General features: G+C 47.9%; 8 protein-coding genes across 8 annotated transcripts; 2 read left to right on the top strand and 6 right to left on the bottom strand.

Annotated features, from left to right (window-relative positions):
- Positions 1–716: 716 nt before the first annotated feature.
- On the bottom strand, positions 717–2,017 carry DEU56DRAFT_874389 (uncharacterized protein; the record flags this gene model as incomplete). The annotated part of the gene is made up of 4 exons (XM_041355953.1): positions 717–866; positions 934–1,196; positions 1,250–1,688; positions 1,751–2,017. The coding sequence occupies 4 exons, from the start codon at positions 2,015–2,017 to the stop codon at positions 717–719; spliced, it is 1,119 nt and encodes a 372-aa protein (XP_041201122.1).
- A 1,806-nt stretch (positions 2,018–3,823) lies between these two features.
- DEU56DRAFT_935228 (uncharacterized protein) lies at positions 3,824–5,326 on the bottom strand (the record flags this gene model as incomplete). The annotated part of the gene is made up of 7 exons (XM_041358786.1): positions 3,824–4,287; positions 4,337–4,527; positions 4,579–4,701; positions 4,759–4,837; positions 4,888–5,040; positions 5,098–5,210; positions 5,266–5,326. 7 exons carry the CDS (start codon positions 5,324–5,326, stop codon positions 4,222–4,224), a joined length of 786 nt encoding a protein of 261 aa, XP_041201121.1. The 3' UTR covers positions 3,824–4,221.
- A 2,053-nt stretch (positions 5,327–7,379) lies between these two features.
- Positions 7,380–8,764, top strand: DEU56DRAFT_202931 (S-adenosyl-L-methionine-dependent methyltransferase). Its single transcript, XM_041345052.1, has 6 exons — positions 7,380–7,679; positions 7,752–7,940; positions 8,003–8,088; positions 8,151–8,358; positions 8,407–8,708; positions 8,763–8,764. Exons 1-5 carry the CDS (start codon positions 7,526–7,528, stop codon positions 8,682–8,684), a joined length of 915 nt encoding a protein of 304 aa, XP_041201120.1. The 5' UTR covers positions 7,380–7,525; the 3' UTR covers positions 8,685–8,708; positions 8,763–8,764.
- A 1,495-nt stretch (positions 8,765–10,259) lies between these two features.
- On the bottom strand, positions 10,260–11,270 carry DEU56DRAFT_202908 (Isoprenylcysteine carboxyl methyltransferase family-domain-containing protein). The gene is made up of 2 exons (XM_041345051.1): positions 10,896–11,270; positions 10,260–10,844 (listed from the first exon to the last, which is right to left on the bottom strand). The coding sequence occupies exons 1-2, from the start codon at positions 11,052–11,054 to the stop codon at positions 10,290–10,292; spliced, it is 714 nt and encodes a 237-aa protein (XP_041201119.1). The 5' UTR covers positions 11,055–11,270; the 3' UTR covers positions 10,260–10,289.
- Positions 11,271–13,861: 2,591 nt separating this feature from the next.
- Positions 13,862–15,178, bottom strand: DEU56DRAFT_896459 (Alpha/Beta hydrolase protein). Its single transcript, XM_041356421.1, has 3 exons — positions 14,955–15,178; positions 14,505–14,902; positions 13,862–14,443 (listed from the first exon to the last, which is right to left on the bottom strand). The coding sequence occupies exons 1-3, from the start codon at positions 15,073–15,075 to the stop codon at positions 14,144–14,146; spliced, it is 819 nt and encodes a 272-aa protein (XP_041201118.1). The 5' UTR covers positions 15,076–15,178; the 3' UTR covers positions 13,862–14,143.
- Positions 15,179–17,790: 2,612 nt separating this feature from the next.
- Positions 17,791–19,612, top strand: DEU56DRAFT_842939 (uncharacterized protein). The gene is given in 6 exon segments (XM_041355058.1): positions 17,791–18,214; positions 18,240–18,378; positions 18,398–18,799; positions 18,843–18,948; positions 19,005–19,354; positions 19,415–19,612. 5 exon segments carry the CDS (start codon positions 17,875–17,877, stop codon positions 19,338–19,340), a joined length of 1,323 nt encoding a protein of 440 aa, XP_041201117.1. The 5' UTR covers positions 17,791–17,874; the 3' UTR covers positions 19,341–19,354; positions 19,415–19,612.
- DEU56DRAFT_896455 (uncharacterized protein) lies at positions 19,613–21,137 on the bottom strand (the record flags this gene model as incomplete). The annotated part of the gene is made up of 5 exons (XM_041356420.1): positions 19,613–20,178; positions 20,233–20,341; positions 20,403–20,515; positions 20,771–21,003; positions 21,055–21,137. 5 exons carry the CDS (start codon positions 21,135–21,137, stop codon positions 19,802–19,804), a joined length of 915 nt encoding a protein of 304 aa, XP_041201116.1. The 3' UTR covers positions 19,613–19,801.
- A 1,860-nt stretch (positions 21,138–22,997) lies between these two features.
- DEU56DRAFT_919880 (uncharacterized protein) lies at positions 22,998–25,092 on the bottom strand (the record flags this gene model as incomplete). Its single annotated transcript, XM_041358344.1, has 8 exons — positions 22,998–23,665; positions 23,721–23,918; positions 23,971–24,320; positions 24,358–24,431; positions 24,506–24,602; positions 24,664–24,839; positions 24,907–25,039; positions 25,079–25,092. The coding sequence occupies 8 exons, from the start codon at positions 25,090–25,092 to the stop codon at positions 22,998–23,000; spliced, it is 1,710 nt and encodes a 569-aa protein (XP_041201115.1).
- Positions 25,093–25,099: the final 7 nt, after the last annotated feature.

Here is a 25,099-nt window from a genome sequence, read left to right as displayed (position 1 = left end):
TCAAACCTTGCAAACAAGGCAACCTGGTTACCATCTGATTTCAGGTCCTATCTGTGTCCTACTAGGCTACCCCACAAGTAGCCGCCGCAGGCAGACAGATAGAAGCCGTTCCTTTGTCACCTGGTTTGCACCCGGTCCAACAGTTCCGTCGTAACTGTATTGGAGACGAGTTCGCCTTACGCGTAATTTTGGTATCAAAATCGTCTTCCACTGAAGTCAGGCAGTTCCGCGAAGTCAGGAAGTAGACCGTCATCTGTAGTCTGGTGTGAGTTTCCAACGCTCAGGTAGAGCGTTTGAGTGAAGCAGAGAGCTCGTGGCAGGAAGACAGCAGATGTGAAATGATGTCATCATGTGACCGTTCGCTTTGTCACCACGCCAAACAGAAAACAAACCATTAACGTTAGGACGAACGAGTTCAACGTTGGACACGATGGCGACACACCGTTTTTCATTGCAACGCCAATCTAATAATATTGGCGTGCCACTTTCACTGATACTGACTGATCATTGCCGCTTCTTTAGCGCACTCCCCTCCGTACCTCCCCAGACTCCTTCCCTCCCCAAGGTCAAATTCAATATCGTGCCATAGTCTCTTGTTTGTCTCGCAGTCTCTAGTATTCTCCAGCCGCATTCATTGCTCGCATCAGTCTAAATAGATTACAAGCTCTTGTACAAATAAACAGGTATCAGAAGGGTATTAAATCTACAAACCCATGCTAGACTTTGCTTATCTGGTTCTGATCGTTCTCAGGCGAGAAGGGCCAGTCCGAGTAGCCTGCCGCTGTCAGATTACCGGGTATGTACCACGTTTTTTGGTCACCCTCCGCAAGCGCGATGTCCTTTAGCAGGCGGAATGGAAGATCGGGCTGAAGAAAAGTGGGATGTGTCAGTTTCCAGTTTCCTACAAATCTAGGAATAATAAAAATGACTCACGTTTGGCATAAACAGCCTCCCAAATCCAATGAGGCCACCTTTGTTGTCTGCCGTCTCAATTGCGCTCTCCCGGGTATGCCCGTTTGTGCTGATGAAGGTGCTCCCTTCAACCCCTTGCCAGATATCACGGAGGAAATCGCTGTTGATTCCAGCAGTCCTTTCCTCAGGCATTGGCTCTACGACGTGGAGGTACGCGAGGTTGTGCTTGCGAAGCTGCTCGACGACGTAGGAGAACTGGGGTTTTGGGTCCGCCATGCCCATACCTGCGCCAATAATCAGCTAAATGAAGATCAGTATCATTGGGCAATACACGTACCGACGACTTTGCCCCATGGACTCATTCGGAACCCCGTCCTCTCAGCACCAACAGCCTCTACGACGGCAGCTGTAACTTCGAGTGCAAACCTTGCGCGGTTCTCGATGCTTCCGCCATATTCATCCGTGCGGTGGTTTGTGACGTCTTGCATGAACTGGTCGATCAAGAAGCCATTCGCACCATGAACTTCAACACCATCGAAGCCAGCTCTAATGGCGTTTTTGGCGGCTGCGACGTAAGCGGCAACATACTCCTTGATTTCATCCGTGGTGAGTTCGCGTGGCACTTCTGCATCTGGTTTTCCCGCGAGTGGAATAGGTGAGACGCCAACGTAGGGACTGTTGTTCTCTGTGGCGAGAACAGCTGGATCTGCGAGGCGGCCGAGTGCCCAGAGTTGAAGGAAGATGAAAGATCCTTTCTCGTGGACTGCGTCCGTTACCTGTAATCCAGGACGTACGTCAGTTTTGAGCTGGATAATTCATTTAGTAAGATGAAACACACCTTCTTCCATCCTTCCAAGTGGGCGTCGGTGTATATTCCAGGGGCATGTCTATGACCGCCAGCTTTCTGGGATATGTAAGTGGCCTCTGTGACAAGAAGAGTGCCAGGGGTTGACCCTCGCTGAGAGTAGTACGCCGATGCGTGTGGGCTTGGGACGTGATCTGCGTGTGCGCGTAGACGGGTAAGTGGGGAAAGGACGACGCGGTGTTGCAAGTTCAGGTTGCCTACGCGGATGGGGGAGAAGAGGGCGGAGGTTAATGAAGACATGGTATGTGGGGAAGCAGCGTTCCACGCGATGCATTTTATAGATAACTTCCCCTCGACATGCTCACTAATGCTAGTAATTGGCTGACTGATTCTGCGCACTGAGCGCTGAGCAACAATCACCGAATTTCAGGGATGCTGTGAGCATCCCTGAGTTCAAAAAGTGGGACGATAATGAATATGGGCAAATGATGGTTATCATCATCAATTTCGTAGCACTGTGCACTGGGTGCGTAGTATGAAGCATGATGGTGTGCCTGGCTGTATATTAAGGTTCAAAGCTTATGTAAACTTAAACCATATATCCGGGATTTGCCATTTGCACCCTCAACCACAGTTCTAACTCGAACGTTGCAGCTCTGCACAGAGCCCTAGCGATCTTCACTGCCCAACGAAACAAGCTCTATTTTAGCAGGCATTTATGCGTCTCGACTCGAACCTTACAAACAAGAAGATCCAAGAAATACCGCCAGTAGCGTGGTGCGAATTTCCAACACTCAGATGGAGCGGGTGAAGCAGCTTCAAGCAGGTGGTTGGACTTGTAGTGGTCGAAGCGATTGTACCAGCTGCAGAATGTAACAGTTGACCTTATTTTTGAACTTCATTCACTTCGTATCGCGATTTGCCCACGCTAGACCGTCAGGACGAACGAGGAATTCACCGTTGGACGTGATGAGGGCAGGCTGTTTCTCGTTGCGAGTCTAACAGCTTGTGGCAATTCAGTGAACTAAAGATTCTTTGCCTTCTGATTCATGTACGTCTTACGTTCGTGGGCTCATTCAGCCTCATATAGAATGGATCGGCTTTCCTGCGCGCATCATTTGTATTGTTTGCACCATGGAATACACCGTGACCGGATTCCCCGTTTTGCCGTCGCTCTGAGATTTGCCACATGTTCCCTCCAATCTTAGTGTGCCACTTTTCGCTGATGCTGACTGACCATGTTTAGCACAGGCTTGGCCTCAGCGCTTAGTGCAATCGTACCAGTCTATGGCGCCTAACTGCCATCGCCAACGTGGAAATACACGTACAGCATGACCTGAATCCTTGGCAACTGCCTCTCCCCCTCTCACCTGAACTTCATCTGCAGTCCCCATATCCCTACGCCCCATCTGATCCTACCACTCATTCAGCTGGCCTCTGGTGTTGGCCTTGCTGACCGAACGCCCACTGCAGTCCATCGTAGACTGCGAGATTGCTTGCGACACGGATGCAGGCCATCATGCACGACTTGCCACATACTGCACACGCGAGAGGATCTACCCACCTGAACGATGCTTCCAGTCGACCATCCTGGCTATGCAACGGCTTCCACCAACCTCGCTGCCTTGAAGGCTTCATTCAAAAGAATCTTCAAGACATCGACTCGACTACTTCTTTCTTCTGTGATGCCCTTGTATTGCATCCGCAGGGCCATCCCGACCACGCATTATCCCTCTATTGTCTCCTTGAAGCATTGATCTGGCGCTACAGCAAGGAACACGCCACCGTCTATATCCACGGATACACGGACGTGAGCGGGAGGTATGCCTATGAGTCCCAGAAATACATCCGCAGGCACCCATTTCTGCTTAACCTGGTCATTCATGGTTCTCAGATTCCATGACCAACCGAGATCAACAGCTTTGTTTCATGCCACTGCTCTATTTGCTTTGGGTACCTATGTTCGCCTTGCTGCTGCTATCCCGTTGTCTCAGTTTTGTTCACTGGTGTGCATCTCCACTGCATCATTGAAAATGTGACTAATAAAAAAAGCCTTATAGCACATTGTCAAGTCAAACTTGATCTTTTCCCAGTCACCACTGGCTGGCTTGTATATTTTTCCTTCATGAGATAACCGTATTTTTGTACAATACGTCTTTAAAGTCTCTTCCATGTACGACGAATTGTCGGTTTTCTAGTTGAGTGATAAAATTGATTGCGGACGCTCTGAACATTAAGCTAGAGGTCCCCAATTGCCTAAACTCACATTACAAGTGCCACCACCTGAATGCGAGTTGATATAATAGAGATACAATGAACATGATCAGCGATGTAAAGGAAACAGACCCATATATGAGACAACCGAAAGTTCTTTCATATCAGAATGAACGATCTCCATCTCCTCTGTGATGTGCACAGCCATGGGTTTTATGCTGGAGCCGGGGTCCCATACACCTCACCCTCGAAAGAGGCTGGTGATGTTGTCCCTTTCTTCAGTGGGCTGTTCAGTTGGGGGAGTTGCCACCTACGTTAAAGTGTACTTGCAGGATGATGAGGCAGAATGTAATCCCCTGAACAAATATCCTATGAATAGCTTGGGTCAAAGCCAAATAAACTCACCACAATCGGAGCGACAATGTCCAGCATGATATATAGGGCATTGGATTGGATGAAGAATGTTATGAGGAGCATGAAGATATTCGTGGCATAAAGAGCGCCGCTTTCGATGATGACGACAAAAACAGGTAAAAAAGCGCCCAAGCCTTCTGGCATGAAACGGCGAGTGCGATAGATGCGCCAAGCATTCAAAACTGCATCGATTTGGTCATTAGGAGCCTGCGAATCAGGTGAAATAGACACACAGGTACTGGCGACACAGAGAAGCAGGGTCAATGTATCAAATATGACAATACATTCATAGACCCCATTGGACATCAAAATGCTCTGGGAATGGGCAAGGGACCAGCTAACATAGTATCCAGTGGCTGCAAAATGGCTCCGGATAAGACTATGGTCGAATATGCACCTTTCGAGATACTCACCCACATTAACTAGGAGCACGATACAACCAGGAATGGAAATGAAGGGGCTCCTGTTGTTAAGCACATAACATCGCCAAACCTACAGCCCACTCAGAGGGGAGAGCGAACATGCCAAGAGGAGAAACTCACAACTACACCATCGGCGAGAATTGTTTGTATGTTGGAAAGTGCCGTTGACGCAACAAGCAATGGCGAAGCAAGGTTGGAATAGTAAATGTCTGCACTCGTATCCACCTTGAATATGAATGCCTCTAACGCTCGAACAAAATCGACGATCAGATGCTGAAAATGATGGCGTTGAGCTATTCCCCCAAGAGGTTTGACTAGTCGATGACTTACGGCCGTTGCAATGCAGAGTAACAAGCTTGCTACTGGGAGAAGTAGTTGCCGCTGAATGCCGGTTTTCTTGAGTAGGATGAACAGCGTTACCAAGTACAAAGTGAGAAATATGCCTGTTTGAGATGGTGAAGTTCGACACCATAACCTTTCCACCGGTCGGTAACGCACCATAAAAAAAGGCCTCGAAAAATAAAGCTAACAACGCAGCTTCATCAACAGGTATGCCCATGATTATGGTTGTGTCACAGGACCAGTTGAGCCAAAGTAAATAGTGGGAGTATCTTGATTTCTGTGCACGGAAACACAAACCAACGAGGTTCCTAGAAGGGTCAAGGCGAACCACCTGTGAAAAGATGAAGATAATATAGGTTTCGTAGTGGCAAGCTGTGTTAAGTCCACAGGATGGCTTCATAACCAATATGCAAAGAATTCTGATATCGGTATATTGTTTCCTATACAAAGCTTAGAATAACGTGGATGAAATTAACTGCCACTGTCCAACTAGTTCCGGTGTGGTCTGGTTCACTGGGCGTCGTGTGTAGCCATTTCATAACTGCTAAAACATGAGCAATATATCATCAATGAAATGATAGACTCGCGCGTACTGACTTAGTTGGCACACTGGGTAGTAGGAGCCGTCGCATGTGGGCACTAATGTATTCAACACTTGCCTGAGTAACCTACATCGCGAATCTGTGAAGTGTTGATGTAAATCGAGTGCTTGTCTTTGACAAATGACTCGCCTACTACTGATCAGAATGATGTCCCAACCCTCAACGATTTTTGACCGAAAAAAACATACTTGCCCATTGTGACAATGCTCTCTAGTTGGTGCTAGCTGTGAACTTAAACTTAATCATGATCATACTTCGGTGCTGACTCGGAAAAGCGCCAGCGCTGATCACGGGAAAAGTTAGGCTGTGCACGAGCGACTCGAATCCTGTATACGTATTGATGGCTGCCACAGTGGCAGGTTCTGGGTAGCCCAGGAATGGCAGCGCTGCGCACTGAGCGTTGGTGCCGAATCCCGATCAGTGAACCAGTGAGTTCTTGCTGGGGATTATGTTATACCACTGGATAACCCGAGAGGAAATTTATCTGAAGACCGTAAAGTGGGAGGTTGACCCGAGGTCCGATCCGAACATAGCGGAGTTGAATGAAAACTGCGCCACTATCACTGCGACTGCGACTGCTGCGGTGGCAGTGGTGCTCACAATCAGCAATACGTCCACATATCGACTTGGTTCTACCGCCGTCCCCTTTCAAGACTGGAAAGATCAACACTTCAATCGTACAGCATTAGCGCTTGCGCGAACGGAATTGTTTCCCGAGTCGAAGACAACGTACGGACGCGACCATAGCATAGAAGGTTGTGATGTCAGGAATTGGGGCGTAGCTTTGTGGGTACCCAGCCCAGCCTTTGGATACCCTGAAGCGGGGGTAGTCCTCCAGTATAATCAGTCTATCCATCTGGTGAGTGATCGCATGTGAAACGGCCATCCTGTCTGACTTTTTCTGCAGGCGTTCTATAGTGTTGTATCTACTACATGTATGGGAGGTCAATATAACACACCACAGCCGTCAGCCATGTGGGGATGACGGTTAGCCCGAAGTCCATCATGATTGTGGTTTTCAGACACAAAGTGTTCCAACATGACACTTTGGGTTGTCGAGCCGATATAATTTTTCGAGCGAAAATCTCGCCAGACCTTTGGCGATACACGTCAGTTACACCCATTCACCGATCAGACCCGCGAGTGGCTCGATCGCCCGAAGCGTGCTACGAACCATACAACCGCCATCCATTAATATTACTCACCCCTCCTCGGAACGAGCTGTTCAACGGCAATGATTCCACATGACACGCACTACTACTCACTACTTACCCGAATGCCTGCGAACTGTCGTTGATGATTAACTGAGGTTAACTCTGCCTCCAACATAACCATAGCTTCAATATCACCGTCTCCTCCTGGCGCCGTGATATACTTAATACCTCGAGCACTCGCGATAGCCCGCACAAAAGACATCCTCGTTCATGGACAACATCGAGTGCGGGATCCCGAGATTGCCAACTTAGCTTTGGTTGTAATATTAAATAGAAGCAATATTTTGCTCCCTTTTGCATTCTGAATTCGTTGGTTTTTGTCACCTGGTTCAACCTGATAATCAAGATTCAAGATGACCTACGATTGTGCTCAAAATACCAGATAAACAGGTTCTATTAGTGGACTGAAGCAGTTAACGGGTGCCCGATACTTCCGATAACTCCGACAACATTAGTTACATCGACCGGCATCTCAAGACCATCTGACTCGCTCATTACGATACTTATTTACGTTCCCCGAATATGTCCTCACATGAATAGTACTTAAGTGTAGCGTGTTATCGTCGACTACGTGGACGCCCGCTAGCACCTCTGTCTGCGATGGCGACTTTCGGCAAATCCTCCTTTGACACTGCCATCTATGCCACTTTCAGACCGACCTACCCTAGGTCCCTGTTTGACTTCATATTCCGGTACCACGAGCGCAATAAAGGTGCAAGATGGGATAGAGCAGTGGACCTTGGCTGTGGGACGGGTCAGTTCTAGTTGTACTCAATTTGAAGGAATTGAACTATGTTGATATGCTTTTGATGATTCGGGATTCCAGGTCAAGCAACGGTCGAGCTCACACCCTTCAAGCGCGTCACTGGTGTCGACCCAAGCTCTAAGATGATTGAAGTTGCTCAAAGTACCCTCGAGAAAGAGCCAGTGAGCACTGGTCAATATGAATACGTAGAGGCGAACGCAGAGAGTTTGCCATTCTTGGAGGATAGCAGTGTGGATCTAGTTATTGCTGGTGCGTATCTTGGACAGGAGAAACTCGATAGTACTGTTTTCATGATGTCTGTGTGGGTACAGCCCAGGCAGGTCATTGGTTCGATTGGAACAAAATGTGGCCTGAGCTCGCAAGGGTGCTGAGGAAAAATGGGAGCGCTGCGTTCTGGGTATGTATTCCTATCTCCGACTCGTTACTTTTTCAGTCACTCTGAACATTTCCTCAACGTAGATTTACTCCGAGTTCCGCTTCACCCGCTATCCGTCGCTCACACAGCATATAAACGCTTATGGCCAAGGAAAGGACCCACTGCACAACGTTGGCCCATACTGGCAGCAACCCGGCCGTTCAATTTTAGAGAACCACTTGGTTGAAGTGCCAGAAGGCAACGAAGTCGTACCCGGCGCGTTCAGTGATTTCGAGAGGGTCTATTTCACAGGTTTGTCTTGAACCCATCGTTACACAAAACTGCACTAATGAGTCGCAGGCGACCACTACCCATCTCTCCCTTCCCCACGCTCCGTGATCATGCGCAAGAAGATGACGTGGGATGACCTGCTATCGTATCTTAATACATGGAGCTCGTTGCACACGTTCCGTCAGAACAACCCTACGGATGCGGAAAACCCGCGTGGAGATGTTGCAGTGCGATTCTGGAAAGATCTCAAGGAGGGTGTCGAGCGGGAGGTTGGGAGACCTGTGGAAGGACATGATGAAATAGACGTTGAATGGCCGCTGGCGATGATAATGGTTAAGCGAGCGTAAGATGATATTGAGTGCTGGAGGGCGGTAGGTGTGTTCTTCGTTGGCAGCTTGCAGATAAAATCAACTCATTGAATGCAGTGCTCAAATAACGCACGGTCTTGAACGTTATTGGATCCTCCTTAGAGTTATCCACCTGGTTGCAATGAGACCCTCGCCTGAATTTGACGATGTTACCAACATGGCTATGTTAGCATGTTCAGATTTTTCCGACATTATTTCGCCACCTATGATCCAGTCGAGCGCAGACCCTCTCCTTTCAAGTGGTACGCACATCGCGAGATCCGCCCGTCGACCTTGTCAATGCTATTGCCAGCAGAGGAGACCATGAACAGTTCCGATTTGCGCCGAACAACGGAGGCAAGTCTATTTCACGTGCACGCAGTAACTGCGGCCCGCACCCCCAGAAGTCGGGGATGCACTTGATGTACTGACAACCTCATGCAGAATAATTGTATTTCGCATGCTTGAATGGGTCTTTTGAACATTCGAACATAATTTATCTTCGGGAATACACCTTGCGAACGCTCGCCCTTGGTTCACACAAGTTCACACATCGGTAAGTCCTTTATGCCAACTATCATGATGTGAAGACATAGTGCTGTCTTAGAAGACATAGTGCTGTCTTAGCAACCCAGGCTTTCTTCACTCCACTATTCACTATTGAGGGCACCTGCGCCCGAAAATACTGTTCCTTATCAGACGCTACAACGGTTGTGTTGACTTCGAGATCCGATCATGTGCAAACTATCCATGATGTGGCAGGGTCAGTTGACGCCAGGCTATGGGATCTCAGTGCAAGCAGGGTAATGGGGGTCCCGTCAGGAATGCGTGGCAAAGCTGTAGGTCTGTATAATTATTGGTTTTTACTCCGCAGTGCGCACGGGAAGGATCAACTGGCTTTCATTCAGTATGCCATAAATGCATCAGTTTGGGCACGAGTTCAGATTCGCATAGCGCGGACACGAATGACTGTCAGATGTTATTTCATGTCTTAAAACGCTGAAACTTATCGAGGCTTTGTATCTATATGCCTGTCACTTGCGTGATAAACACTGTGAGGTCAAAGTGGAAAGTGAGATATTGTATCTGAATACATAGTACTAGTACTGGTGAGCTTACGAAAAGTGGACCTTTGAACTTGGTTTCAAGCGGTCAAACTGGTGGTTTTTGACAGCTGCTTTCCCTTCCAATCTAGGTACTGAATCGTCAATTGCAAAGCATGTGTGTGCTGGATTTCCCAGTGATGCAGGCATCAATAGCGAAGAATATTTACAGTATATAAGCACAAATTTCGTGTCCACACGTCTGCATGCTATGTTGATGCGCGTTTTGTCTGTACCATTTAAACAATTCCGGTCATGCACTGTGCTGTCGCCGTGTCACAGTCAATTATACAAAGCGTTTTCAAGAGTGAGACGCGGTACAATTACGTCCACATTGATATATGGTATATGAATGTATCTATCTATACGTGTGATCAGACAAAACGCGCATCAACATAGCATGCAGACGTGGTGGATACGAACCGCCGGTTATTTGTGCTGATATATTGTAGACATATTCCACAACATTACGGTCATGTTTATATGCCAATGTACTCAAGATTTAGTAGATGCCTGGTATGAGCCGGTACCTGACTACTTTGGCCCAGTCCTCCCACTCGTCTCTGGAAATTGACTTCATGACTTCATCCTCATGACCAATCCTGCACACAAGACTTGTCACAGCAACGATTCTCTCCACCAGTAATGCCACCAACATTATTGTCAGTCCAGGGATACTATTCAAAACACCTGAGCGTCTAAGAAATGAGGACTGCGACGCGTACAACATCAGCATGCCGATGGACCGCAGGATAGTGCCTGCATATGATGGGTGGCGTACGACCGCGTATGGTCCACTCGTGACAAGCTTGTGCTCCTTGCGGACACTGAGCTTGAATGTGAAAAAACGACCAAGGGTGCGGAAACACCACCAGCGGAGGAATCCCCCCGCAACAATAAGTGCGGTGCCCATGAGTATATGGTAATTGATAGGCATATCCTGAATCCCTCGAAGCGGACCGACCACGAGTTGCATCACGCTTGGAAGCGTGCTAGGGTCTATCACGCGAGATGCAAGGACGGCGATTTCAGCTAAAGAAACAGCCCAGGAAACAATCTGGGGCATAGTTCCATCAAAGAGGAGCGTGGACAATCAATGAAAAAATACCTTTGCGAGCGGGAGCCCATATTTGACGTCTTGGATGATGATCCACTCAATGAGGGTTTGGTGAACGACCTCATTATTCAAAGGGTGGTTGGGGGGTGTGAGCGATATGTGCACCGCGATTGCAGATGAGAGGATAAGTGGTACTTTGAGGAGGGACATCTTGATAAAAACACTTAGCGGTTTCGACCTTTACAACTACTTTTATACGTGCATGCACATAAGCCGCAGTCACCAGCAGAAACATAAGCCAGAGGTACGGAGCGGAAATAGTTTGTGCCAGAGAAGCGAGAGATACGGATCAGAAGGAGGATGGTAGCAAGAAAGTCAATCAGCATCAAGAAAGCAAGGCAAGAAGTGATAGGGATATTGGCCGCATTGTGATAAGGGCTTACCCCGTGAGTGTGTTTGATCAGATGCGGATAATTGACCATTGCAGGCCAAAACCGATTGTCTGCCATAGTTAGCTGTCCATCTTTCTGCCATTAGGTCGAATCTGGAATGCAAGGATTACGTGGATGGCTGGTTTAGGCGTCCTCGGGGGGTGACGCTGGTAACATTTGGGCAGGCATTGATCGAAAGGTCTGGCAGCATCATGTTCGGACAGATGGGTTCTCACTGTTTCGTCAGCATTCACTTTTGCAGTACCGCCACCTCATCAACATTGGCGCTCCTGATGATATTTGTTTGTGCATCATGGCATTTGGTCAAATGCTACTCACAAATCAACGACTCGAGAAGCCCGTTTCCACTATCATTCTCAGAGCCGCGTATTGCTGGATAGGTGTATATTATCGATGAAGAAGCTGTGCGGCGCTCTAGTGAACTCTGCAAGACGCGCAGACGGACCTTGTTTGGCCCACTTGAAATGAGCTGGCGATATCAGACTCGCGGTGAACTGTAGTATGCCGCAGTGCGAAAGTCAGTAATGTCGGTGGAAAAAAAATCTCAGAGCGTGTGCGACCAAGAAGGAAATCAGATGAACCAGGCGCCATGTGCAACGTCAGCAGGCTTCGAATTTGACTTGCTCCAATGCCATATCACCTATATACTGTGGTTAGCATTTGTATTATCGTCGATCAGCGAAGATAACAAAGAATGCAAACTCTAGGATCACTGATAGGAAGCATTTGGCCTAGCGGATTTACGGATCTCACCCGTGCAAAAGGGCAGCTCGTCAGATAGCGGCTAAACCGCTACTTGAGTGTGGCCAACTACTCCATGAGGTAAGGAAAAAAACCGGCGGTTGACCTATACTTGTAGGCTATCTTACCTTAAGGTCTTAAGTTACAGCGAGTAGACTCGGAGAGTCTCTCCGCTGCGACAGATATTTGAGGAATTCCATGCCATCAAGAAGCCCTTCTGCACTGACTGGAAATGCTCGAGTCGAGCACCTGGCCATGATGTCGGAGACCGTTGAAGATTTGAACCTCTACCGTTTGTATCGTGTACGTGGCTCACGGTTGGGTATCAGTCTTCAGTTCTCAACAGAGCGGGCCGCCAGGAATTTTTGATCGCCGATCATCAGATATATATCGGAATATTAATAATATCTGGAAAATTTGTCGGAGATTGAGAAATTCTGATGCCGCTGGCGCTACTGCCACCTCCATTTTTTAGTTGAACGGCGCCCGACACAAGCAACCCCACTTACCCAACACAAGGCTCACCCGTTGATGCGTTCTCGTTTAGGTGCGATCTACTTGAAGACCTCAGTATCTTAATACTCTCGAGTCTTCCGAAGAGCTGCTCCAGAACCACGAGGGGAGGATAATCGGATTACGGATTCAAAACATTATTTTATCGCACCAGTGCATACTACTGTAGTAATGCTTCTTGGTTTGTACTTTCCATTTGGTGTAACTGTGCTGTACTTGCTAACTCACATAGCTTGGTCAATGAGAAGCTATAACCTTATCACGCTGGCCTCAATACCCACATTGAGTCTCGCTATCCTTGCAAACCAACGTTTATTCGATTAATCCGATGCGGGGACCACTATATTTTTTCTAATATCGAGCACGACCCAAGATCCAGAGGTGTTAAGAAAAGTATAAATCCCATCGGGAGTCGGCAAACCGGTGCGTAGTTTGAGGATAAGGCTGAAAATATCTGGTCATAGACGGTTGAAGACGACTAAGTCATTCCTCCTCTTCTATGACAGCATCTTGGTGTACAGGACGACTGAACTAGAGAATATATGTTAGCTACACAACCTGGCATCCCCGTCACATTGTGGCCGATGGGTAATACAGACGTAAGGAAAATCTACAACCCGTTCTGCTGACATTCAGGCTTCAGGTCGAAGCCTCACCCTATTCACGCAGCCCGATTTTGGACAAGTATAGCGGATTACGAATGTGAATGCATAAGAGGCGCAGCTCTGATTCCGCATCGAGCTTGAGAACACTGACGAGCGTGGCTTTCAGTTCCAGCTTCTCCGCGTCACAATCTGTGAATAAATAACCACGTTAATAGGGCGCATAACCATTACAGGTTCGGACAGTTATATTTCGAGCTGATGCCCGATGATAACATGTTGATCCAGTGGTAGCCATAGTAGGCAACCAGCCAGATGAACTCTGGTGCCCCACACATACGTCACCAAGCGACGAGCGTCCACATCGATATATCCATATATCATGCGTTGTACGCCTGCACGCTGTGACGCCGTGAGTGCTCAAAAGTACTTAATAGGGCGCATCGCACGTAGTATGTCTTTAGACGTCGGAGAGTAGCATGTTGCGGGTACTGGTATTCAACATCCTGAATGCCGGCGGCGGCGTGTAGCTGTGGATCATTGCCAGCATCCCTCCATCTCCAGAACGCCGAGTTCAACGGGCCCAGTTGGGGTTCAAGAAACTACCTCCTTCCCTCAAAAAGGTTCACATCACTGTCGCGGAAGACGCAGAGGCGAGTCACGGACACGAAATGCAGGATCATATCTCACACTCAAACATTCCCAGAACTTCATTGATTGTGGTTCAATCTGTGATGAGAAGTGGGAATGATCAGCTTCGGCATTGATCGACAATCACACTAGTCTCGTTGATCAGGCTGGATCCTCTCGCTTTCCGTATATATCTGGTTGTTGGTGTTTAGCATGATTTCCAGGTGAAGTCCCATCATTTTGCAGAACTTCCGCGAGGCAAGACCAGTTTTTCATTCTTTCGGTATCCCTCTGCCTTGTCGGATCACAGATCGACTTTCGTTTTGTGCGCGATACAGACTTCATCCTATTTATCCCTATCCTACATATGAGCCATCATTTTCTGCTGCGAGCGTGACGCCTTTTGTCGCTGATCCTCCAAGGTTCGAGCTGGCTTGCCCTCCAGCGGAACTTCTTCCATGATAATTTCCGGACACTCGTATTGCATCCAATGACCGATGCCCGTATTAGCAAAGATCCTGATTTTTATTCCCTCCACATCGCGAGGGAGTTTCTCCAAATCACAAGATGAGACTTCCTTTGGATCTGATATCAGAATGGTGATCTTCACGTTCGCGGGGATGTTTTTAAACAGGCCACCGAAACACCATGGCATATTTTGCTGTTTGCACAAAGGTAAAACATGTCAGTTACACTTGCCATTTCCGCGCCGGAAACATTACCTGGACTGTTTGCTCGACAACAGTGCGATTGCACATGCCGGCTCCCAGAACCCTCAACATGCTGTCATTTCGTGACCAAGCATGGTTCTCAGCCATGTGTTCCTCTGCGGTTCTAACAGTCGTAGTCTCTTGCGAGAGATATTGTATCGCCGTATCGGCCTGCGTCTCATTGAAATCGAGGGCGGGGTCGACGAGTATGATGGTGGTTTCCTTCTTTGTGGGCAAAAATGGAAGGAGCTCTAATGCCACTGGGCCTCCAAGAGAATGTCCCATAATTACGTCATAGGAGGTATCATTGGCGAAATACGGTAGGAGGTCTTTTGCATAGGCGGACATACGAAAGTCGCTGCCCCCTCTCCATGCATGCCCGAGTAGATTCGGCGCTACAACGAAGAACCCTAATGAACCAGTCAAAAAGAGTATCATCACCATAGTGTTACAAATACTGACCTTCTGCAGTTAATAGCTGAGCGAGGCCCTCCCATGAACTTGAACACATAGTCAAGCCATGAAGGAGCAGAGCCCGCTTAGATGCGCTAGGGGAACCCCACTGAGTAGCTGAAATGGACATCAAGATGGCTCTGAGAGGTGTGTTCGATAGCTTGTGAGCAGAGATACTTGTAAGAATGAAGATATTAGGATCTTCATGTCTTCGTTTAGAACACGAGCCTCAGATATTCCGCAATAGCATAAGTTGTTATGCATTGACAGAACAGTGAAAGCAAGCTGACCGGGTTAATGACGTGTCGCCTAGGAATGGTCCAGTGCCAACGAACAAGAACGAACTCCCAAGTGTATCACTTTCAAATTGCAGGGTACTCTGGCAGAAGTTGTTGCGGCACCTGAGATCTCTCCTAATACAAACATCGCTACCGCTTGGCTGAATGAATGCAACGACCAAGAGTGAGTACTTGTCAACTGGGACGAAGCCTTGGTGGTTATTGGCTAGTGCCTGGTAGTGCCCGCTGTGCCGCATCATCACCGTTTGGTCCCCTGACGCAGAGACAATGAGTAGCTGGCTGCAGGCGACACTTTGTTCCAAATATTTCGCACGCCCAGCCAGCAACATGGGTCGAAGTGTGGTCATAGAACTTCATTCATTGCAAAGAAATATGACATCTTCTGGTTTCGCTGGCACCACGGGCCTGAGTCATTACGCCAGCTAAACATGTGGAAAAGTTCACTTATCTGTCAACGGTGAAGTTTTTGGACCAAGCCATAAATCAAAAGTACATGCCGTGCAATAGCGCTGCTACGTACGCCTTGTGTGTGTTGTCATCATCGAAGGTGATGTTCGGGTGTTGAACCATGAATTATCAGGTCGCAAGGCTGGATTGTTCAGTGAGCTTTCTTATTGAACTACTTCCCACTTCCTACACTACTTCCTGCTTCCCACTCCCTACTTCCCACTTCCTGCTTGATAGTTGAGATAATACCTGGTAGCACGGTCCGCGGGCACCTGTGAAGAGCGCATTGGGTGCCTCCGGAATTTTGGTGTTTTAGGCAATGGACAAATACTTGGTGAATGGCCTCACGCAGGCACCTTACCCTTAACCTAAGCCGGAGAAAAACAATTTGTGGGAGAGGTGTGAACACGGTGCGTGCGCCTTGCTGTCTATCCGGAATGGAAACAGGATTCGTCCAATTGAATGGGCAGCAGGGAGGATCTCCGAGTGTCTATTAGGAAGGATTGTATACAACCATCATCAGTGCATTCAATATCGGAGATATGTGCTGGCTGAGGACTGCTGTGAGCACAGTGCGCACGCAACATCACAGCAGGAACGGAAGCGTTCGGCTGTCAAGTATTTATTCCTGCAGACAACGTTTAGCGATGACTCTGACTGGGCAAAGTTAACAGATACGAACATCTCGCTGGATACACGTGTGCGTCGCAGTTAAGACAACTCAACAAAAAAGTCTGCCGTCATATCCCCTTCTCTCGCAAAAACATTTCCATAGTATTCTAAAGCTCCACTTGGAGTAGGACGGTCGGTTGGAGAAGGTGTTGAGTTCATCAGGATGAAGCGTGATGACAGTGATGCGGAAGCCAACAGCAGCGAGGCGCTGTTGAAGTTCAGAAGAATAGGGAATGTTCGCAAATTTCGTCAAGCCTCATGGAAAAATTCTAAGAGACTGAAGATACCGAGGAAGGCAAATCTAATTGTGTGAAAGTGGGAAGAGCGCATTTTTGAACTCGTCGTTGAGATGATCGAGGTTGCGGAAGCGAGGTCGCCTTGACACGGTAGTGGCCGTTTGAAGCGACCTGGAAGGTAAATAAGTGAGCTTTCAGGGAGAGTACAGCGTGTAGATGCACGTACAATGGCTATGTGGACATATGAATGAGGTTCTGCTACTGTCTGGTCCAGTAGCGGTTGCAGTGAACAGCTTGCAATGCTGTATTGTGGACTGAAATCTATTCAGCACGTCGAAATCATGAACGTAAAGAACGTATATCGACTCAGAACATCCAATCTCATAAATTCTTCTGCCGCCTTTCTTCGCATTCCGAACGTCCCAAGTCATTCCAACCAAATAACATCACTGTTGCCAGGACTCAACCCCTCTGCTTTCAGTTGCGCATTCGCTGCCTCTGCCTTGTTCTAGTTGTGTGCGGTCATATACGCCTTGGCACCATGGCGTGCAAGGTGCTTCAAATTTGAGTAGCCGATCCGTGCGCTACAAAGCGACTGTGTAATCTGACATGCTCACTTGACGCCTGTAATAGCTTATAAGGGCATATTTGCCAGACAAATCTGGGAGATCAGTACTTCAGTGACCGGTTCGAAGGACTTTGAGAATAAAAGCACGGTACTGAGAAAAAATAAATGCAACCAGAAAAAAAGCAGAGGTAAATGTCGAGCGCATAGCAGGCTTTGACGGGCCCAGGGCATTACGAGACTCTGACATGGACGCGAACGTACTAGTCTGTCTTTTCCTGGAACCGGGATCAATTGATTGGCAACAGGCCCGTCACTGTCAGTGTCAAATTTGTAAGTAAAATCGGACTTTGAGAAATTGCCGCATCGTATCACTTGCGACATACCTAACAGTCCCCCATGAGCGCACACAAGTCGACCGTCTTCCAGATAGGTCTCAAGTGTCATTTTGGAACTTCAAGATGACACTCGTTCAAACTTTATGACCGTCGCTGTTAACGTGTAAGTTCGTAAAATTGTTACCACATGGTTTGTGACGCATTGTGACACGGGTCACGGGAGTTACATGTCACATCACGCATAACTTCGTACGTCACAAGTACACTGGCACCGCTATCATGTCATCAATCAGACGAACACCGTGTAGGTAGGTGAGGACGGCCAGAGTGTTTCAACTTTGCTAATCACTTCTCCGTGGTACACAGCAATCCATGTCTGAAGACATTGAGCAGCAAATTTCCCTACTTCGCAAATCACGATGGGTTAACCTCTCTGGGCTCGTTGATTGTGCTATGAAACGTCTTTCAAAACCGACCTGCCAATCCATCCAACTTCTCGGAAACGGCAGCTACAACACCGTCTACAAACTGGTGTTCGTTGATGGCACTGAGATTGCCGCTGGCGTGTCAGTACATGATGATGAGGACTTTAATCCCCAGGCGAAGCTGTCTGAGATAGCCACGATGCAGTTCGTTCGCGCGTCCGGCTTGTATCCAGATATTCTGGTCCCACAAGTCCACGGTTGGGACATCACATTTTCTAATCCAGTTGGTGCGCCGTATGTTCTCATGGACAGTCGTTTACGGACGAAAGCTCAACGATCTCAACAATAATGACAATAGCCTTTGTGGTCTGGATGGTATGTCAGAAGTGCAGCAACTAACCATCACAAAAACTCTGGCAAAGTTACAATCTGCTTTGTCAGCACCTGCACCGTTTGACAGGAATATGCAGCATTACCCTCAATGACGAAGGAAGCTCTATCATGGGACCACTCTTCACCCTCACACAGCAGAACCTTGGGGGTCCGTATAAATCCCTCACAGATCTCTGGAGAACCCGACTGGAGGATGAGATCTTGCATGCTATGAGGGAATGGTCCAGGCTTGAGACGGACCAACTTTCACAATCCCTGTCAGAGCCCAAATGCACCCCTCAAAAGTTTTCTGAACTCTACCAACTTCTCTCCTCGCTCATACCTCACTTCGTCCCTCCATCATCTTACCTTTCCTTGGTCTTACATCATCCTGACCTCGCACTCCGCAACGTCTTTTTTGATCCAACTGACGACACCAAAATCGTAGGCCTCATAGACTGGGGCGGCGCACAGATTCTCCCTCTCATGCTCACCGCCAAGTTTCCTGACGACTTGAATTCGACCGGAGATGATCCATGCGAGAGACCAGGGATCCCCGACTGAGGGTTGGAACACCGTGCCGCATAACTGGACTTCGTTCGGTGACACTTCCAAGTGGCCGAAGGTCTTCCGGGGTCCAAATGATCAAGTCGATCTGACCATTCGAGCGCGCTTCCATGATCAGACGGTATTACCTCCGTCCAGCACTTTGGTGTATGTTTTGCCCAGGAGAACCATGATAGATATGGTGACTATAATACTGGTCGTGCGATGTTGTTCGCGCATGCACCGTATTATCTCAAGTTCCACGAGATCATCACGGGCGGCTGGACCGCTTGGGTCGATCATGCCGAGTGGGTACGTGAGACGTATTGGCGAGTAAATGCAGTAAAACAGAACGGTCGGGGGGATGCATTGATCGTCGGTCCAAACGTCTACCGCAACTCCATGGAGAAGTCAGTGATTGACTTGAGCATCTTTGAGGAGCATTTCTTCGAAAATGAGAAAGATTACGAGGAAGAAGAGGAGACGGGCGAATAAAACGATAACAGACAGTACGTGGCGAGACTCTGTACAACACGAAATTATCTCACCATATGATCATTTTGAAATAGGTGTTGGCTTCTCCCGCTCAGACCACGGAGCGCCTGATTTTCTGCCACAACTTGCACTGGACCTTGTACCGATTATAATTTAGGCGGAAATAGGACCGTCATGTATAAGCTCGTCGTCTCTCTCGTTCCATCGAGTAATCGCGTGTTGCGTACTCACTCGATATTCGATATTGTAACACGAACTGAGGGCCCCTCCACGAACCGAATGACGTTTAAGTGTATTAGCTAGATATAAATACGAAATACGATACATTAATGAAACAAACAGAAGTCAGGATGGGCATGATAACATATCAATAGCGGCAACCGTTTCGTCATACTATAGTGCTGAGATCGACGTCTTTGCCCACTGTTCGTCAGGCATTAATCAACAAAGCAAACCCTCCATCAAATCTCCTTCTCCCGTAAAAACTTCTCCACGGTATCCCAGAGCTCCTTCGCAAGCCCCTCGTCCTTTGCCAACTTCGCAGGCTCTGTTATCTTACCTACAGGCATTAAATACACTCCCTTGTACTTCTCGCGCTGCTTGACCACTTCCTCTGACGCAGCTGCGAACACCGAGTTGTATGCACCCTTGTCCGGATGCGAAAAGAAGAGGGCCATGATGGGCTTGACGATCCACTTGATTTTGGCAAGGGCCGGTTCGTCGGAGAAGGTGTTGACTGACCCGGGGTGAAGAGAGATGACAGTAATGGGGGAGCCACCAGCGGTGAGGCGTCGTTGAAGTTCAGAAGCGTAGAGTATATTCATAAGTTTCGACATGCCTTGCGAGGGATTTTATGAGATATAAGATACCGAGGAATAAAAGACCAACGTACAATACCGCGCGAATGAGGGGGACATCGAACGCGTAAGCTCGTTGTTAAGATCCTCGAGGTTGCGGAAACGAGGTTGCCCTGATACGAACTGGTGGCCGACTGAAGAGACCTGGGAGGTAGTTTGGAATCGTGAGCTCGTAGGACGTATACGGTGAAGTAGATTCACACACCACGATTATGCGGACATCTGAATTAGGTTCTGCTGCTGTCTGGTCTAGAAGCGGTTGAAGGCTTCGTGTCAGGACAGCAGGACTTATTACGCTGGAGTGGATATAGGTGAGGACTTGGTACATGTTTTTTTAGAAGACGCACTTGACCATCATGACATCCTGAACTCCTGTGATGCTGCATAAGGGCGGATCTTTATGAAGCGGAATCAAAACTTACCATCCGGTGTCATGGCGTAATGCCTCGAGCAATCTGTGGGGTCATTTCAGCATCAATTATGCCAACGCGAGCTAAACAGGTTACATTGCTGCATTGTGAACTGTAATTCATTCAGTAAAATGAAATCATGAATGACCAGAAAAATATTGACTCAGAACGTCCAATCGTTTCTCCTGTTTCATAACTTCCTCCGCCGCTTTCTTCGCATTCCGAGGGTCCTTCAAGTCAAGTTTCAACCAGATAACATCGCCGTTCCCAGGACCTAGCCCCTCTATTTTCAGTTGTGCGATCGCTTCCTCCGCCTTGGTCTTGTTGCGTGCGGCCATGTACACCTTGGCACCACGACGTGCCAGATGCTTCACAGTTGAGTAGCCGATACCGGCGCTACAAAGCGACTGTGAATAACAATCCGGGTCACGTATGCGACACACTCACTTTCCGCCTGTAACGAGGATGACTTTGCCAGATAAATCTGGGAGGTCAATGACTGGATCGAATGACTTTGAAAAGAAACCCATGATGCACAGATAGAAGCAAAGGCGAGAAAGGACACGAGGAGATGGAGAGCACTTTAGCTGTAATTATACCTATTGCATAGGGCGGCTCGGGATGATTAGATGACAACGAATTGCTAAAGTGCTTTGTCAACAGTTCACATAATACAAGTACTATTAGTACTCTGCAGTGCGCGGCTGCACACGCACTGCGTCGGCAAGATAAGAACTAAGACTCCGTAAGTGTCGGGAGGGCCTAGCTTGCATAACGTTCTCGTTAGTCCGCCAGTTTGAATGACACACCGCGAAATTGCGACTACGTTGTTGGAAATCTGGCCCCTTTACATGACGCGGCTGGTGTCGATAGTGGCTCAAACTCAAGTAGTACAGAGTCAGACAGAGTCTGATAATTTTGGCGTGAGTGACCTGATTTTGACACTCCGACTCAACATTGACTTTAGCTCAAAATAATTAATTAAGGTATGTGGTCGAACGCACGATCTTTGTGGACCGGGGTGTCTCCCATGCAATCGCATCAAAATATTGTCAGTTCTAATGATTACATCTCGACACTCTGCTTTTCTTCCCACCCCAGCTTCGTCTCTCCAGCCTTTCATCTTCCACGCTGAGATGTTCACACGGATGTGTAGTAAACAGGCGCTGGTCAAAATCTCGGAGTAAACGTACATGTGAGCTTTGCCATGTCCTCGGGATAGTGCAACATATGCGTTAAACGGAGTGAGTTTGGCGCCGCTGAGTGTTGTAATGGGATGTCCCGCAGGGACATAGGTTCAGGAGGCAGTAGTGTTGCGGAAGTCCGGTTCGGTCCAGTTCAACAGGAAATTTTGCGAACGCTGAACCGGACCTCACGTTCGGTTCAATCATTTCGCTGAACGCTGAACCGGACGCCGTGAACGCGTTCACGGCGTCCGGTTCACGTCCGGTTCAGCGTTCGAACGTCGAACGCATTGTAAATTTACTCAATTGCCAGTGAAGCAGCATGGTTTGTGGTAGGGTACATAAAACAATGCAATTGCATGTGCGAGCATACAGCCAACAATACTAGTAGTACTGTACAGTTGTATGGAAATCAATGCAGGTGCCAGAACGAGAACGAGAACGAGAACGAGAGCAGACGATAATGAGAATGAGCGAGCGAGAGCACGCGAGAATGACAACGAACGAGTGAGCGAGAGCTGACAAGAACGTGCGAGACATGCGAGCAAGCGCAGACGAGAATAAAAGCAAGTATGAATAAAATGAAGATAAAAAAACTCATAAAGACAGGAAGGCAAGAACTCACATCGTCGACAAAGTCTCTGGATGAACCACCAATCAGTGTACTCTGCCTTGCGAGTTGAACGCGGGAGCAGATGATGAAAAATGTGTGCAGTCTGCGTAGGGGGTGCATATTTTGCCGTTGAGAGACGGTGGATGACGCGAGAGAATGGACGGTGCAGGAATTCTCATACACGGCTGTTGTAGGTGAGGCTATCATTTGCGCCCCAGGTGGCGGGGGTATGGAGCCTCCAATTCATCAGGAAAAAGGGAAAAAGTCTTAGCCATCTTACCTCACTTACAGAGACTTAATTCGACGTTAAGTTCACTAAGTTGTCAAAGCAAATCATTTCAACTTAATTTCTGCTTGGAGGATTGTTCACAAAGGAAACACAATAATAGTAAGTAATGAATGGCCAAAATTCAGCACGGAGGCTGCAGAAAAGCGTGTTCAAGTAAGAAGTTTATTTATAAGTAATCAACACCATGCTGCGATGTAACTAAGTCAATAGGCGCTATGCGAAGTACTTCCTAAGCCGACAAAGTATATAATATGTAGTCCTAATGGTAGCATTATCCAGCCAATAAGAATAAGTCAGTATCAAGTCACCAGGCAATCTCAAATGCCTGATGGTCAATGTATTTATTTACATAGTAAGTGCGGAAAGCATCAAGGGTCTGTGTGTAAGAGAGATAAGTAGGTACAAATTCATGCCCAAATACAGGCATAAGGTGTGCCGCACGAAAAATGCAGTCAAGGTGAATGACAGAGGCAAATTGTGTCCCATCCTCGCGGGTTTCAGGCTCTACTACCCACATTCCTGTGTTCTCATCTGGTGAGTCGTGCACGTGTTTGAACCAATGCACAAATGCACAAGGGTAATGTACACCATTGTGTTTAAATGAAAAGAAAAGCCTTACTTGAGCGATATCGAAGCCACGCATACCCTCGACAGTGGGATCAGTACTAATGAAAACACAGTCATATCGACCAGGGCCGTTCCTCCAGGTATCCACGGCACGAATTCGCTCGTAGCGCATACCGCCGATGCCTGAGACATCACTGGGAGCGAAGAAGGTGGCAATGGCAGATGTATACAGAGTTATTTTTTCATGTAGTTCGGGAAGGGCACTGGACGAGCCAGCGCCAGACTCGGAGGCTTCTGAGTTGGAGTCAGAACAATGGAGCTGGTCATGTAAAAATCGCTGAATGTGAGTGGTGAGTTCCGGTTCACCAATTTGATCTGCGAGTAGGTCTGCGTAGATCCGTTTTGCTAAAAATTTGTTGTAAGTAAAAAGCACGCCAGGTAAATGTACTACTCCACTCACCAGATTTCTTCGCCAAGTCTACATGAGCTATCACCGTCGGTCCAGCAACAGCGTCACCCTCGAGCTCAGCATCTTGGTCTGCATCAGCCTCCAAGTTGGCATTCACGTGATTGTTGCGTCCGAGATGGGGAATGTCAATCGGCTCGTCCTCGAGCCGGACTTGAATGGCTTCTGCATTGTGCACTGGAGCGTTTAGCCCTGTGTGTGATTTGTGTTAGTAATATTAGTGGTCAAATGCTAGTAGACGTACCGAGTTTATCAAGGATATATGATAGACATGTTCCTGTTAGCATCCCACGGCTAGCAAAGTCAACACGAGACGCCGCTAACTTATCTAGACGTTGATTTGTCAGTAACATCTGATTGAGGGCTTCGAACCGACTGGACCGTCGCCACGGCTCCTTGACAGCCTTGATATGTTTAGATTCTGTGATGGAAGAACAGAGTCCGTTTGGTGCGCCAAACGATCGGATCATTTTGTGGTAGTGGATAAGCGAGTGTTGTCGAGGGAGGTTGAATCCATTAGGGCGAACACCGGATGTTTCAAATATTTCGCGGTGCCTGTGGAAACGCTCGAGTGCATCATCCAACGCATTGAGGCTGTTGGAGTCGATGATATTGCGCCGCGCTGATGTACACAAAATCAATTAATGCTTGCAAAGTCAGCACCATCTCCGGAGGTACGTGGCCTTCAATCGCGGGTATATACACCTATAGTAGTAAGAATACACGTTAGTCAACACTACTCGTGATGATGGAACACCCGTTCATCGACTCGAACGTACCTTCATCAGTGCTTTGGAATCATCTCCCGTCCACTGTTTGAAGCCCCTTCCCTCCGGGAATCGTCGAAGGCCCGCAAATGAGGGAGCAAGAGCAATACTAGTTGTAGAGTGCATCAATACCAGTCATTGCAACCCAGCATGTTGAAAATTGGACTTACCGGTGATCAATATCATCTAATATTATATTCACCTCGTTTTCCGAGTACCGAGCCTTAATGTATTTGTGGACCCAGGTGACGATATGGTCCTTGAACGCACCCTTTATCAGCTGATGTAAAATGTCGGGGGAGAGGAGTTCGTGAATGTCGGCTTGCGGGAAATAGTTAGTGAATGGCTGTAGAACACATAGTATATTGTAATTTGTCAGCTCGCACAATGACTACAATAATGAAGGTACAAACCACGATGTCTCCTACAAGTCCATATTCGTCCCATAGCACACCTAACTCGAATTCCTCCACCAAGACTTCGGTATGGTTGCGGGAACGCCGACCATAGGTACCATTGTCAAGACCATCAGCCGGAGCAGTACATCTGGATGGATGTGTAGTAAGTAGACAGTACTAGCATAACATGAAGAAATACATACTTTGG

Source organism: Suillus clintonianus (genome assembly GCF_016758775.1).
Source record: "Suillus clintonianus strain FC179 chromosome Unknown DEU56scaffold_187, whole genome shotgun sequence".
NCBI lineage: Eukaryota > Fungi > Basidiomycota > Agaricomycetes > Boletales > Suillaceae > Suillus > Suillus clintonianus.
This window is presented reverse-complemented; position numbering and strand designations above follow the sequence as displayed.